The following is a 16,321-nucleotide window of genomic DNA, read 5'->3' as shown; positions in this document are numbered from 1 at the left end:
TTTTTTTAAGATAACATTATATATATTATTGGTCAACACAACTTAGTATTTAAATTTAATTAAAGAACACGCATCTAGTAATTGTATCTAAATTTTATCGTAAAGTAATATATTCTGCCCTATACATCTTTCTCGTTACCTGAAATGAAATGTTGCTAGATTTGCATGGACCATGAAAAGTAAGAGGATAAACCAAAAAATCCTTGCTACGTGGCACCACGACTGTAGGATTTTGAGTTGCTGCGCTACATGCAGCCTTCCATGCTGCCGAAAATGCCTGTACGTAGTACATAATTTTTAGCAATTTATATATACCAGCTAGGCTTTATATTTATTAGAAAGAGAGGGAGAAAAGAAACTAAAATTCACAAGGAAATTAATAAAATGTACATTGGAATCATCCGTTTTCCCATCTGCCTTAGCACCATAATCTAACACGTTGAAAATCGTTTGGGCACTTGAGAAAGGCAGATCAGCAGAAAATAGCCCAAAAATGAGCATCAAAGCAAACACGCCCTGCAAAGATAAAAGTAAATATTAATGTTTATAGTTTTAACCAAACCTAGTATTATTATCAAAAACCCAAAGAGTACAAGCTTCTCAGTTCTCACCATGGCTTTCATTATTGATTCTGAGACGTACGTACAGCTCGATTAAAGTTGTAGAATTAGTGGGTGATCTACAAGGAAACACAAGGAAAATTGGAGATTAGTCATAACTGGATAAATTAAAAAAGAAGTAATAAGAGATAAAATAATGTCAGTTAATAAAAACCGTAAATTTATCTAGGTATGAGAATGTGGATACCAATATTTTTTTAAAGGGAATCCATATTCTCACAAAGAGTGCATTACATGGAAATCTATATCTTTATTATTTTTTATCTAATTCCCTTTTATGTGATATGCAACCAAACGTGATAATCATTCAACATTCTCAAAACTCTTAAAACATTACCAAGGTTTGCATTGTATTTGTAAGAAACTCCACTGAGGGGTTTATACGTGAAGGGTATCTAACGCTCCGTTTGTTTCAATGTAAAATAATTTCAAATGTAAAAAATTTTTACTATAAAATATTTTTATTTTCAAATGTTTGGAATAACAAAACACATGAAAATACAAACCATCACCTGCCACCCTCAAATGAGCAAAAACCACCACCAACCACCCCTGCAACTAAATGAGCATAAACCATTAAACCATCCCAAAAAACCAAATCTAGAAGAGAGAAAAAAGACAGCCACCACCATCACAACATCCCAGCCACCATCTAAAAATCTGACCATTAAACCATAAATCTGACCATAAACCACCAGCAATCCACAATATATGAGCATTAAACCATTTTTTTCTTTTTAATTTTCCTCCTCCACACATTTTTCTCTCCAAAGGTGCAATCATTGATGGGCCACACAATTAGAGTACATCTCAAAAAGAGAGCATTATACGCTATGTGTCTAACATGCAATTACTTAAGCAGAAGGTCCTCTAATGGTGCTCATGCTCCACTCGTTTTTAGTCCTAAATACAGTCAAAAAGTCTCTTAAAATGTCTCTTATTAAATCTCTCTCTCTCTCTCTCTCTCTCTCTGTGTTCTTTAGATCTAAACAAACACACACACACACAAAAAAAAATCCAGTCTCTTGTAGATCTCTATCACTCTCACAAAGTTTTCGCATCAACCATTCAAAAACCATAGTTACCATATGAAGTTTAACATCAAGTCATAGCATCAGTAGATGAAGTTTAGCATCAATGGCCGAATTTCTCTCTCAAGCGTGATGAAGGAATTGCGTTCTGCGTGAAGTTTAGTGCCGGTACGAATTTGTCTTCCTTGGTAGTTGAGTGTGAGTGATGAGGAGTTAGTGATAGGCGGTGGTGGGATAGAGGGATTATAGGTGGCTGGGTAACCTAGGTTATGGGGATAAATCTGAGAGGGAGAGAGAGCGTGAGAGGGAAAAAGCATGAATGTTATCAAGCAAGAGGGAGAGAACAAATGTACAATATTTTATCAAAATTTCAAGTGTAAAATATTTTACACAAATTTGCCTAGGTTGATTTGGTTGATTGAAAATATTTTACTTTTGACCAAATATTTTACTGCAAAACAAATATTGTAAAATGTGAAAATATTTTCCTGAAAATATTTTACATCGAAACAAACGGAGTGTAAGATAAGCAAGTGCAATTTTTTGCAACAAGAAAGAAATTAGTCAAGATGGGTATTATTGTTAGAATAACAGCAAATTAATAACATCTAAGGTCTAATAAAATTTAAGGGAGAAACAAATTTTTTCTAGGAATATAACAAATTTAAGGGAGAATAACAAAGTATTACTAGGAATATAGCAAATTTTATCATGCAAAAACGGACTTTCCTATCTGTAATTTGAAAAGATAAGACAAAAAAGAAAAATGATGAAAATAGAACAAATAAAAACTAACTTACTAATCAAAGAAAATAATTCATAGTGGTTGTCGAGGGCAAACCTGCAACCTTGCCCAAAGTTGGAATTGGGTTGGATTGGGAAAGAGACCCAATACAACTAATTTGTAGAGATGGATGGTCAAGGTTAACCTTTTAAGCCCTAGTAGCCACGATTTAGTAATTTAAAGGAAGAAGGTTAGCAAGGACAACAGTTTTAGCAAAGAAATAGAGATTCTTAATCAAGTTCTTCCTTGGGCTGACCGAGGAGCAATGATTGCTTAAAGATACGGTACTCGATTTTACAATGATTACTTTCTCTCTCTCTCTCTGAACTTTTTTCGATCCTTTGGATGGAGGACCTTCCTTCCTATATATAACTGTTTGGATTGCATCTTAGCCCTCCACTTGGCTGGTCTTTGATCTTTCATTGGATACTTGTCTCATCATTGCTTTACTGGTGGCGGAAAAATAGGCTACAAGCTATGGAGGTATCGTTCAGGAGTCATTCTGCTATTAATGCGGTAGGCTGAGCTGGTATAGTGCATTAATGTTGAAGTGATAGGTGCTTTATCTAGAAGTTTCCTCCTGCTCTTGCTTGTATGTCACTACAGACTTCCTCGATATTCAACCTTATGATCTCGGTGGTTTATTTATGGTCTCCCAAGAAGTATCCACTCCTCGGTTTCCCCAACTGGACTTTCCAGGCTAGACTAGGCTTGATCTGATGAGTAGTTGGCCCCAGTTGCCCCTCGAGTGGATTCCACTTGATGATTCCCTCTCTTTGGACTTTCCCCTCCCACAGTGGTGATGGAAATGTTTAGCTTACAGATTCGTTATCTAATTTTCTGGGATAAGTGGATAAATTGCAGAGTTGATTGAGCATGATATCAATATTGAGAACTGTTCCACATCATTATTGTTTTGTATAACAATTAAGTTTGTGTGTGTGCGTTTGTTTCTAAAAACAAAAGGTATAAATTTAATTGTTATACAAAATATAATCTACTTCCGTATTGATATTAATTCGTTTAGGGTTTGACTGACATTTTCTATGTTCTCTATTTTGTTAGAGTGCCTATAAATCATAAATTCAAGTAACTTGTTTAGGATAAGATCTTAGAGTCTTTGAAGTGTTTTAGACATTGCTCAAGTTGATACAAGTCAAGATTCAATAACGTACAAGTTGCAGAAACAAGAATTCAAAATCTGTCAAGCTCGATCAATCGAAGAGAAAGCTTGACCAATCAAACTTTGATTTGCAAAATTTTAAAGAAGGCCCAACAGCCCGTGAAATGTTTAGAGTTTGAACCCAACTGTTGCACCCCGAACCCAATTAGGTCCAAAGCATGAGAAAAGAACTATTAAAATAAAATGTAGGGTTTTTTTTTTTTTTTAAATAAAGATAAAAATTGTGAACTCTCCACAATATAAGTCAAAGTTTTACAAGACATTTACAAACAATACAAATTACAAATCATGTTTTCAAATATACATGAAATTCCAAAACTCCAAATAGATCAACATAAAATCACAATCCTTCCTAGGATAGGCAACCTCAACGACAGAATCTAGGCCTACCATGCCCAAGAGTAACAAACCTCAAGAGCCCAACCTCCGATAGAATTAGCTATGGTCTCGATAAATTTAGTAAGTTGAGTCATCACCCAACCATAGCATAAATCTCTCAATTAGCATAATGTTCCATTCACCACCAATAAAAAAAGCTCCATTCCCTAAGTCTAGCAAATTTATCTAAAAAACTATTGGAGAGTGGGATGAGCTAAAGCCCAGTGAGGAGCATAATTAATGGAAGTGGGGGAAATGCGAGACTTATGATAAAGAGCATTTGGATCATGCAAAACCATTTTTCTTAATAAACTGACAAGAATAATTACAAGAATGTAGCACCAAGCTTTCTCAAAATATTTCAATATAAAACTACATACTATTTATTGTGAGCTATCAAAACAGCCTTTTAAAACCTGAAAATTCAACCCAAGGCCACATGATAAGCCGCCATAAAGACATTAGGTATGCCACGAAGACATCAGTTATGCCACGAAGACAGGGTGCCAAGATACCAATGTCACAAAGACTGCGGCATCCGGCTGGGTAATCACCGGGTAATCACATGTCACAGCCCAGGGGTAAAAACATGAAGAGCTCACAGTTTATATGAAATCAAAACACAGTTCAATTTCAAGTAATTTTACAAAAACCTTTGAAATACCCAATATATTCACAAAGGTTCTCAAATTTTCCAAAATCATTTCTTGTCAATAACATTTTCTATCAATTTCCCAAATATCACAAGTCAAGATAAAACATCTTTAGAATTTTCAAATAATGTAATAAATCCATAAAATTCATTCCCAAGAATTATATCAAAGATGCTTATCTCTTCCATACTAAAAAATCATGCATTTCCCCATATATAATATTAAACATGATGCGCTTTTCATATATAATCATATATAATAAGGTCACAACACAATACTTTTTAAGAAAATATAGTTCCACAAATAATTTTCCAAAATGTGTTTGACCCAAAAACAAAGTTTATGCAACGTAGTTACTTTCCAAAAATACCATTAAAAAGCTATTTACCTCAGCAGTCCAACCCAAATTTACCTCAACCGGGCACCACATTCAACCAATCAAGTTACTAGTTCCATCACCAAGTACCTTGGAACCTAAAACACGAGTATCAAGCCTATTAATAACAAGACCCACTACAAATTACACTATCAAATTTGTCTCCATAAATCGGAACCTCAAAAATCAAACCTAAGGCCCTAAAGCCTAGCTTGACCATCCCAAGACAAGTACCCCTACCCAACTGGGAACCAAACAAGCATACAAGAAACTTGTAGGACTATAACGCAACCAAAGTCTTTAATTTCCCTACCGCAAACAATGTGCATTTACCAACATGATACAAAGTATGTCACTACCAATCCATGATAAAATTAGCCAAAGTAAAACACTTGTCAAAGAAAGTACATATGAACTTACAAGCTAAACCACACAACAAAAGCTTGGAGTAATTTCCTTAAAGTCTCAAAATCCTAATCAGACTTTCAGCATATGAACTTACAAGCTAAACCACACAACAAAAGCTTGGAGTAATTTCCTTAAAGTCTCAAAATCCTAATCAGACTTTCAGAGAACTTGCAACATATCAGCCCTTTTTATAAAATTCGTTTGGTCTACTTAGTGTTTTCCAAAAAACTTGAAATTAAATAGGGAGAAGCCTTTATATGTATAGTATGTACCACCAAAATTTGGCTCAAAATGGTTTTTCTATAATTTATTAAAAATCACGTAATGCAACTTACTCAAATCTGTCAAGGACAAATTTACAATCCCAAAATAAAATTACTATAATCTTAATACTATGTCAAAAACTTTCAGACTTGATTAACCTTAAAGCTACATGTTTTAGCACATAATAACAACTAGGAATGCAACTCATAACCTCATATAACAGTCCTCACAACACAAGTCAAGAAATTTGATCCTCTAACTCATATAGGCAATTTACCAAACACTTGGCATGCAACAAGCACATGCCCACACTCACATGTGTCAAAGCCATTCAAATGCAAAGGAAACACTTAGAAATCAACTCATGCAACAACAAAACCCATATGGACAAGGATTTCCTACAAACATGTTTGTAGGAGTTACTGCAGACAATGTTATGTGGCAGCTTGTGAAGCTAACATCTGTCCTGGACCATGTGCATGTCACGTGACCAGCCAAATTCACTTAACCACAGTTGGCACTTAACCACAACCACAACCCCAGTAAAACAAAACAAAATCCCAACCATTTCTCTTTGCCAGTCCACCACTCTCTCTCTCTCTATCTCACTTCACCACCATTTGTCGCCGCCATCATTTCTTGGCAGTGATACCTCGGTCAGGTTGGCTCAACTCAGCAAAAACACTCCTTTCTATCTCCATTTAGTCTTAAATCGCTTACAAAAATGGGAAAACAAAAAATATTCCTTTTGGTTGTGATTGACCCATGGTTTAATTGGAAAGTATATGTGGAATTCGTGGGTGGATTTAGCTGTAAATATTTGATCTGGATCAAATTTCGTGTTTAGAACCATCAAGGTAAAAAGAAAAGATTTATTTTTGAGAAGTTTGGCTTGGAATGGGGACTGAGAGTACACATGGGCCAGTTTGTTTCTTGCTTGAAAAACAAATTTGATTTGTAAACTATTGCAGAGGAAGTCAAGTTATGCTGGTCATAGAGATGAAAAATTCGATATTTCTTTTGATTTATTTGTTGTAAACCTTTAGCTTCAGTTTTCTATGTGAAATTCTTTTCCTTGGTTGCTTCATTCTAAAGCTCTAAATCCCTTGTGGCTTTGCAAATATAAAAAGATGGTCTTTGTTGTTTTTGGCTATAATTTCTGATGTGGTCCACTTAGTAAATCATTGAGTCACGAAAATTTCAGATTTAAGAGAAATAGGATGAGATTCACGTGGGGGTGAGGGAGGAGAGAGAGAGGTAGAGGCCAGAGGGATGTGTGTTTGTGTTTGAGCGCGAAAGAATGGGGGCAGCCGGACAAGAGGGAGAGAGATATTTGTAGGAAGCTTATGGAGAATGAAGTTACAATTACATTTTAACTACCTATTTTTTAAATATATTTTTTATAAAACTTTTTATTTTATCCCTATTTTATTTAAATATTATTTTTTTTCATTACTCCTTTATTCTTTCTTTAATCTTTATTTATTATTTTTTTAATGTTTCTTTATTCTTCCCCAATTACTCAAACTCAACATAAACCAAAACTCAGAACCTAGAAACCTAGATAGCAACAAATGTCAGGAACATTAGCAAATCTTAAAAGTTAAAACCAGCAAATCATCAACTCATACAAAAAATCAACAAATGTAAATATCGGTGGCCATGGGCCCAAGATGAAATCTAATACATTATGATGGAAAAATCCATCTGATGAAATCTAAAGGTGAAAAATCCATGCAATCAAATTTGAGTACTTGAGCTGATGTTCTTACTGGTGGTTGAGGCGGACTCCGATTGTAAGCCACCGTCGTCTGGGACGTTCACTTTTGAAGAGGAGTTTTGCTGCCTCCTTTCCTTTGTTTTGTGAGAACAAACAGAGAGAGAGAGAGAGAAATAAAAAATCCAGAAGAAAGAGAAAAAAGTAATATCATATTCTGTAGGCTGGAATTTTTTAATGAGATAAATTATACTGCTAATGGATAAGAACCCATCATGCTTTTTTTTGAAAGGAGTAACCCATCATGCTTGGAAAGTATCGAAGGTATTTCAAAATCAGGACCCAAATATCAAGTACATCAAAGATCCTTCAATCAAGCAATCATACCAAAGTTGGCGCCCAAGTCACCAAATAAAGGAAATACCTCAATAGAAGTCCCCGCCAAACATTTTTCAGTGAGTGGGAATTCAGCACATGAATCAATCTCCCGTCAATCAAGGTTCCTTAAATCAAGCAATCACACCAAGGCTGGCAGCCAAAGTCAAATATGGCTGCCAGCCTTGGTGAGATTGCTTGATTCAAGGGTGCTTGATTCTGAAATATCTTCAATAAAGAGGTATTGCTCATAAGCAAAAAACTTTTTAAGATACAGAGGGATTGTTGGAGCATTGTTTTTTAGTTTTACTCTATGTTATAGAGCACTTTGGTTTTGGCTACGTCAATGCTCTAAGAACATTTGTAGTAGTAGTGCTAAAAAACTATATTTGGTATATTTTAGACCCTTACACACAAAAAATTTACTCTAGTAGTAGAGTTAAAAAACTATATTTGGTATATTTTAGACCCTCACACAGAAAAAATTTACTCTAGTAGTAGAGTTATACTTATTTTTTTTAGATGATTTGCTACAGTACACATCTATAGATAGATGTGCACTGTAGCTTAGAGCTAAAAAAAAAAATGTTAATTTTTTATTTTGGCCGCATTAAAATATTACCCCTGTCTCTCTCAACTCTGCTCTCTCTCAATCTCACATCTCTCTCTCTCTCTCAACTCTCTCAGCTCTCTCTCAACTTCCTCTAATTGCTGCCAACCCACCTCCACGCTGCCGTCGCGCCACCGGCTCACACCGCAGACCCCGCTGCCGATCCACACTGCAGACTCGACCCCGATCCACGCCGCCAACCCATCTTGCGCCTTACTTGGTTGTTGTTGTTGTTATTTTTTTTTTTTCTGCTGTGGGCTATGGTGTGGTGGTGGTTGTGGTTGTGTGCGTAGATCGGCGTCGGTGGGTGGCTCGAGTGGGTTTCATGGTGGTGGGTGTGGGTGTTGCTGCCGATCAGCCGTGATTGTCGACGCCAATCAGAGTGCTTGCTCGCCGATCGAGTGGGTTTCACGTGATTTTTTATTTTGTTTGGTCTAGGTTGAAGAAAAAAATTGGAGATTTGGGTTTTTTTTTTTTTTTTTTTTTGCCTGCTGTGGACTGGTGGTGGTGGTGGTGGTGGTTGTGGATGTGGCTACGGCTGATGGTAGAGTGGTTGTAGTTGGTGGTGTAGTTGTTTTTTTGTAGTAGGATATATTATTTTATTGTAGTGGTTATATTATTTTATTGTGATGTTTATATTATTTTATTGTGTTGAAAGCTAAAATAGATTCACTGCTGTAGCATGTGTGTAGGTAAAATAGATAAAGTGACTTTTTGTGTAGCTAAATAGGTAAAATTTTGTCACCACTGCTGCGAATGCTCTAAGAGTTATTTTTGTGAGATCTACAAAGTTTTGTACTCTCTAACTCTATTAAACGCTTATCGAAAATCATACTTATATTGCCAGTATTGGTGGAGTAAAAGTTGCAGTCAAGCTTTATTTAGCTATCAAATGTACTGAAAATCAAGACATGAACCGGAGATTCATGTAAGAGCAAATCCAGATCAAAGAAGTCTGAGGAGTTCAAAGGCCAGTTTGGTAATTATGTTAGATTTATTATGAATTGGTATTAATCTTGACTGTAAATCTCAATTTTATATAGTGGATTGTTCTCTTGTGATAGTTCCTCCTAGGTTTTTTACCTTGAAACGAGTTATTTTATTGGTTTTCTTAAGTCGTCATATCATTGTATTATTTACTTTTTCGTTGTGCATGATATGTTTAATCGATGTTTAACCTAGATCTACATAATTAACCTAAGTAAGAACTTAGCTAATAAATTAGGTTAAACATATTATATTTTCCAGGGGTCAAACTTAACAAGTCTTTTATATACATATTGTAATTTTGTTATGATGTTTCTATTGACCAAAAGGCCAATAAGAACTATGCAGCGTGGCATGAATTTTTCCAATTGTTTGGCAAAAACTTTTAGCCTTCAGTTTTTCATTACAAATTTATCATAAAATCTTCCAAAAACTTTATATAATTTGCATCATATTTAGCAAATAAATTACCAAAAACTACGTTATACTCAAACGGATAATCTAGTATAGAGCAATTGAAAAAGTGAACGAGGTAGAAAATAACAATGAGAACTGAATCAAGAAGCGTGGCGTCAATGTTGGAATTGCCTTGAGTGTTGTTGGTCAACAAGATTATCATTGAATTTATTATTATTCTACCTAAGGAATTCATTTAAAATGAAAGGAACTTTTTCCTTCATGTAACTTGTATAAGTCATCCTTAAAATTCTTTGGAACTCAGAAATATATTTTCTTTTTGTTCTTTTAGTTAGGTTGGGGGTGCTAAATTGAATAGCCCGTGTTATAGTCATATGCTCGTTTGAAACCAAGACTCTTTTGTGTTGTAATAACTCTTCCCTCCCAGTTGCTATCTGGGATGTTCATAGCCTTTTCTATGGGATGTTCATAGCCTTTTCTAAGAGGCAGTAGTGACCTTTTGTAATGCATGTATGAATTGCTGAGCATTATCCTATAATCATCTCATATGATTTTAAACATTGCCTTTGCATTTTGATGTGAATGCACCGATGGACAATTTCTTCACTAGGCTTTATTCACAAAATTTTACAGGGGCAGTTCACTATTTTTCTAACCAGTGATACTGAATCTGGCACAACATAAAATTATTACAATGAAATAATAGTTACAAACCTACAATTTTGCTTCTTTAATTTGCTACTTCTTCTTGACATCTTCGGCACATATGAGAAATATTTCATAGAGTGCCTTGATGTCCCAAATCTGTAAAATACATAGCCTGATTATCTGGTCAAGATTGTAGACAGGAGTTAAGGTTGAACCACTCCATAATTGGTGCCATGGGCATTAGTACACTTAGAGGTGCCATGTCCAGATTTTTCTGATCTAATCTATATATATGCTCCTCAACATTATTCCAGTTAGGGGTGTCCAGCGGGTTAAAGACCCGACCAACCCGCCCGAATCCGACCGACCCGAGGCCCAACGGGTGGACCCGAAGTCCAGGGTGGGTCGGTTGCGGGTCTCTCTCTAGTAAAACCCGATTAATCGGTTCGGGCGGCGGGTTAATGAGTTAAAAACCCATAGTACCCGACCCGACCAATTACTTAAGATTAAAATATATATATATATATATACCAAATTGCAATACCAGAACACGTGAAGTCTGAAGGAGGAGAGTCTGATTGGACTTTGGTCACTACTCCACGCTACTTCAGGTCTGCCTTGGTGATGGGACTTAAAGTAAGAGAATACCACTCATATTTCTCAATATTCACACAAAAAAAATCTCTTCTGAAGATATGGTATGGGCTGAACGGCTATACTTCAAATCAGATGGAAAATTTTCACCACTTCCCCATGCCCATGGTCAGCAATCTGAAGATATGGAACGGCTACCCCTATCAAAATCCAAATCAGAATTTTCCCACTCCTCTCTACTCGGCTACACTTCAAGACTCTCAACTCTCAAGTCTCAAACCTCATCTCTCTCTCTTTTATAAATGGGTATTCTCTCTGAGTTCTTACTTTTCTCTCTGCTCTCTACTCTCTCTACTGATTTCTAACTCTCTTTTTTATTTTGAAACAAACCAAGCCTTTTACTCACTTCACCGGGTTGCTGGTTGCTGTTGCCGCCGCCTCACAGCCCATCTGACGCCGCCGTCTTCACTCCATGGGTCTTCTCAGTCTCGGCTTCCTAGTCTCAGATCAGGTAAATTTTTTTTCCCTTTTCATCCCTCTTTTTCCGTATTTTGTGATTGTGTATTTGTGATATGGGTTTATCATTTTGTTCAAATGATTTATTTTTTGATATGTAATAAGAATGATATGAAAAGCAACTTAAGGGATCTTGTTCAAATGATTTAAAACTTTAAGATTAGGGACCAAAACTGAACAATAGATTGGATTCAATCATTTAAAGATGAAACCCTAATTTTTCTTTATTTGATTTGTTGGTCTAAGACTTGATTTATCTCTTTTTAAAGATTGAACCCCTAATTTGAGTGTGTTTGTTTCTGTTATCATTTTTTGGAGACTTGAGTTATCACTTTTCTGAGTGTGCTTTGTGTTTATTTTCATGTTTACTCTTTATAGACAGACATTATAGTTAGTTTGATTTATTATTTTAGCTTGCTCTGAGTGTGATTTGTATCTTCCCTGTTTTATTTCTTGTTTTGTTTTTGTTTTTGTTTGTTTGTTTTTATTTTTTATGATCAATGTACTTGTATCTTCATTGTAAAAGAAGAATATGAACCCCTGTTTTAAAAAGATAAAATCCAAACACATTTTTATTATCTTATCTGCTTGTTTTATTCCTTCTTTTGTTTTTTTTTTTTTTCCATGATCAATGTACTTGTATTTTCTTAGGATTAGTTTTTTTTGGTTGTTTGCTAATGCATACTTTTGATGTCTCTAGGTTATGGAACCCTTTAGTGATGCACCCCCTGTCCAAACAACACCTACTGCCCAAACTGAACCTGTTGCCCAAGCTGTACCCCCTTCCTAAACAACCCCTACTGCCCCTCCAACTAATGCTGAGGTTCCACTTCTACCTAAAGGTAAAGGCAAGGTGTGTAGTAATAGGAAAAAGTCTGTTGCTTGGGACCATTTTGAGAAAATAGATATTGGTGAGGGTCATTTTAAGGCTGTTTGTAATTACTGTCAAAAAACTTATCTAGCTGACAGTAAGAGGCATGGTACTGCTAATTTATTGAATCATACTCCAGTTTGTGTTAAGAACCCTAATAGAGATACACTTAAAGGGCAACAAACCTTAGCGTTTGAACCCAAAATGGATGGGGAGGAAGGGTTTTAGCTTGTGCCAACAGCCTTTACTGTTGAGGCTTCTAGAAAGGCAATTGCTGAAATGGTTATAATAGATGAGTTGCCTTTTAGGTTTGTTGAAGGGTATGGGTTTCAAAGATGTTCGACAACCTTACAACCTAAGTTGCGAATTAGGGATATTCCATCTCGTCAAACTGTGGCTAGGGATGTGATTGGCATTTATGGTGTTGAGAGAGAGAAACTAAAGGGGGCCTTGAAGGGTCGTAGGGTGTGTCTTACTACGGACACATGAACTAGTATTCAAAATCTGTGTTATATGTCCCCTACAGGTCATTTTATTGATGATGATTAGAAGTTGCATAAGAGAATTTTGAATTTTTGTCAAGTGGAAGACCATAAGGGGGAGACTATAGGTAGAAAGATTGAGATGTGTTTGCGTGAGTGGGGTCTTAATGGCATATTCACTTTAACAGTGGACAATGCTAGCTCAAATGGTGCCACCATTAAGTTTTTGGAAAATGTAACTAAAGATTGGGATGAGACTATTTTAGGACATGAGTTCTTACACATGAGGTGTTGTGCGCATATCCTAAATCTGATTGTGGGGGATGGTATGAGTGAAATTGATGCATCCATTGCCAAGGTGCGTGAAGCTGTGAGGTATGTCAAGTCCTCACCAAATAGGAATCAAACTTTTGTGGGTTTTGTTGAGAGATTAGGTATTGAGTCTAAGTCTCTTCTTTGTCTAGATGTACCAACTAGGTGGAACTCTACCTACCTCATGTTAGAAACCGCACAAAAATTTGAGAAAGTATTCATAAGAATGGGCTTTGAGGATGATAGTTATTCTTCATACTTTATGAACAAGGAGAATAGTGGTGGTATGGGATCTCCTAGTGGTTTTGATTTCCAAAATTGTAGGACATTTGTGGATTTTTTGAAGCTTTTTTACAATGCCACAAAAAAATTTTTAGGTTCTTTGTATGTTACTGCAAACACCTTTTTTGATGAGATGTTTGTCATTCAATAGAATATTTCCCATTTAAGTAAATCTCAAAACCACCTCTTGAAAAACATGGCAACTAAAATGAAATCTCTAAGTTTGATAAGTATTGGGGGAAAGGGGATAAAATGAATCATCTCTTGTATGTGGCTGTGATTCTGGATCCAAGAAAGAAGTTGAGGTTTTTAAAGTTTTGTTTTTCTGAAATTCATGGGAATGAAGTGGCTGATGTGATGGTTGAATTGGTGAGGGGTTCCTTGGTCAAGTTGTATGATTATTACTATCGTGTTGATTCACCAAATGTACAAGTACCAAGTGGGAGTGAGAGGACACACATAGAAGGTGAGTTAATTGGTTGTAGTGATCCATATGCGATGGTTAATTCTAGGTTTGACCGTTTCTTGGAGGCTGAGCAGTCCATAGGGTGTAGCAATGAGATTGACAAATATTTGGCCGAAAATTGTGAAAGTAGAATGGGGGATGTTAAGTTTGAGATAATGGGGTGGTGGAAGGCAAATTCAGATAGGTATCAAGTGCTGTCCAAAATAGCTAGGGATGTGTTGGCTGTACCTGTGTCTACTGTTGCTTCTGAGTCAGCCTTCAGTACCGGAGGACGCATACTTGATCCATTTCGGAGTTCACTCTCTCCACTCATGGTTCAAAATCTTGTTTGTGCACAAGATTGGCTTCAAGCCTTGGTTCCAATATCCTTTCGCAAGTCAAAGGATAAGGTAGAGGCCTTGGAAGATGAATTTCATGATTTAGGTAAAATGTTAACTTCCAAAGTTTTTGTCTATTAAGTGCTATTAAATGTGTCTTATGCAAATGAAATTTAATCTAATAGCCTTCATTTCTTTCTCTTTTCTAGTTATACATCAAGCAGCAGCAGGTGGTGGAAGTTCAAGCTCAAGCGGTATCTCAATTACTGTTGATGACTAATCACGAACTGGGTAAGTTTCTGCCCTTACATTTTGGTTATTGCTATTCTGTATTTTTTGGTCTTGTCTTTATATTTTCTATTGATAAATATCTTTTTGCCCATTTTCTTGTAGGAGGGACACATTTTGTATAGGAGGCAGATTTTTGGATACAGATTGGAAGTTCTTTTGGACGTATAGTGCTTTTCTAGCTTATAACTTATAGATCAACTCTTGCTTATAGGAAAGAAAACTTATTAGGTTTATATGCTTTCTTTCCTATTAGCAATGGACTAAACTATAGAGTAGTTGCTCTTTAATGCTTTAGAAAAGCTATTTTTTGGAAATACTTAGGTATTTCATAATATTGTAACTAATTATAACTAGCTACTGCCTTGGTAGTTTACTGCCTTACACACTTGCAGTAACTATCTTTCTGCCTTCTTTGATTCTTATGGAAATATTGCAAGATGCTCATATTGCTATACTTGTGGTGTGGCTCACTAGCTGTGATTGAATTATTTGTTAGAATTTGTTTTGCTGGCTTGTGTAAAAGTTGTGTTACATGTATGGAATGGTTGGCACAACTTGGCAGGTTTAATAGGTTGAGATATGCTTTTGTGCTTATTAGACTTTTTTGATTTGTTTTTGGATTTTAAAGGTACTGCCCAGGTCTTAATTCCTAGGCATTTTGAAAAAAATTCTTTCTTGTATTGTGTGTGTTTTTATGTACTACCCAGTGCCCAGGTCTTAAGGGTGTGGCATTTTGAAAATGTCTTTTTTTGTATTGTGTGGTTTTAACAGGTGGTTAGAATGTGATATTATTAGACTTTTTTGATTTTTTTTTTGTTTGATTTTAAGGGTACTGCCCAGGTCTTAATTCCTAGGCATTTTGAAAAAATTCTTTCTTGTATTGTGTGTGTTTTTATGTACTGCCCAGTGCCCAGGTCTTAAGGCTGTGGCATTTTGAAAAATGTCTTTTTTTGTATTGTGTGGTTTTAACAGGTGGTTAGAATGTGTTATTAGGTGTTTTTATGTGCTTGCTAATTGTCCAGTTGTTATCAGTGATGTACTGTTTTTATGTGCTTGCAAATGTTTTTATATCAAACATTAAATTTGTACTGATAAAAATTTGTACTTAAAAAGGCCTGTAGGCCTGATAGATTTAAAGTTGTGGAATGGTATACAACTTGAAAGCCCAATTTGAAATGAAGGATGAGCCCGTACCATATATTTACATGAGTCAAAGTATCTAAATCTTTGTTAAAACAAAGCCCATTAATTTGGGCCCAAAAGGCTTATCAAAAACTGGGTTAAAATTAAAAATATTTACGCAAATTCACAAGTTCAGCCCAATTCGAAGCCCAAGCCCAATTCGAAGCCCAAACCTGCCAAACCGACGAATCCGACCCGTTAAACTGTTGACCCGAACCGCCGGGTATGACCTATGTATTGGGTCAGTTGTGAGTCACAATTTTGCTAACCCGATCCAGTCAGGTCGAGTCCGAGTCAGGCCCAAACTCGACTCGACCTGACCCGTGAACAGCCCTAGTTGTGGACCTAAATCTATGTCTATATTAATGGAAAAAGGACTCCTATGATTGTTATCATACTTTGACTAGGCAAGTACATATAGGCATGTGTCATGGAATGGAGCTAAGAGACGTTGATCTCATGAATCTCTACCTATCCTTACATTAAGGGAAAAGATGTCCTATATTGTTATTATATTAGATTAGGAATGATGTAAATAGTTATATGGCAGGAAGGGT

General features: G+C 35.9%; 2 protein-coding genes across 6 annotated transcripts in view; one reads left to right on the top strand and one right to left on the bottom strand.

Moving 5' to 3' along the window:
- LOC112036789 (polygalacturonase) overlaps positions 1-7,946 on the bottom strand; it is a 44,464-nt gene extending 36,518 nt beyond the window's left edge. The window contains exons 1-6 of one of the 5 annotated variants that reach the window (XM_024069625.2): positions 7,839-7,946; positions 7,470-7,551; positions 5,038-5,123; positions 612-679; positions 391-516; positions 140-277 (exon numbers count right to left, since the gene is read on the bottom strand). In XM_024069625.2, the coding sequence (XP_023925393.1) occupies positions 140-277; positions 391-516; positions 612-623 (276 nt within the window). In that variant the 5' untranslated portion in view covers positions 624-679; positions 5,038-5,123; positions 7,470-7,551; positions 7,839-7,946. Of the gene's footprint in view, positions 1-139; positions 278-390; positions 517-611; positions 680-1,132; positions 1,152-5,037; positions 5,124-7,469; positions 7,806-7,838 lie in introns of those variants that run through there. The other 4 variants (XM_065772610.1, XM_065772611.1, XM_024069615.2 and 1 more) reach the window with 4 other exon arrangements.
- A 5,849-nt stretch (positions 7,947-13,795) lies between these two features.
- Positions 13,796-15,037, top strand: LOC136067175 (zinc finger BED domain-containing protein RICESLEEPER 1-like). The gene is made up of 3 exons (XM_065772672.1): positions 13,796-14,397; positions 14,501-14,582; positions 14,685-15,037. The coding sequence occupies exons 1-2, from the start codon at positions 13,866-13,868 to the stop codon at positions 14,569-14,571; spliced, it is 603 nt and encodes a 200-aa protein (XP_065628744.1). The 5' UTR covers positions 13,796-13,865; the 3' UTR covers positions 14,572-14,582; positions 14,685-15,037.
- The last annotated feature ends 1,284 nt before the right edge of the window (positions 15,038-16,321 follow it).

This window comes from Quercus suber, unplaced genomic scaffold (genome assembly GCF_002906115.3).
Source record: "Quercus suber isolate HL8 unplaced genomic scaffold, Cork oak 2.0 scaffold_61, whole genome shotgun sequence".
Lineage (NCBI taxonomy): Eukaryota > Viridiplantae > Streptophyta > Magnoliopsida > Fagales > Fagaceae > Quercus > Quercus suber.
This window is presented reverse-complemented; position numbering and strand designations above follow the sequence as displayed.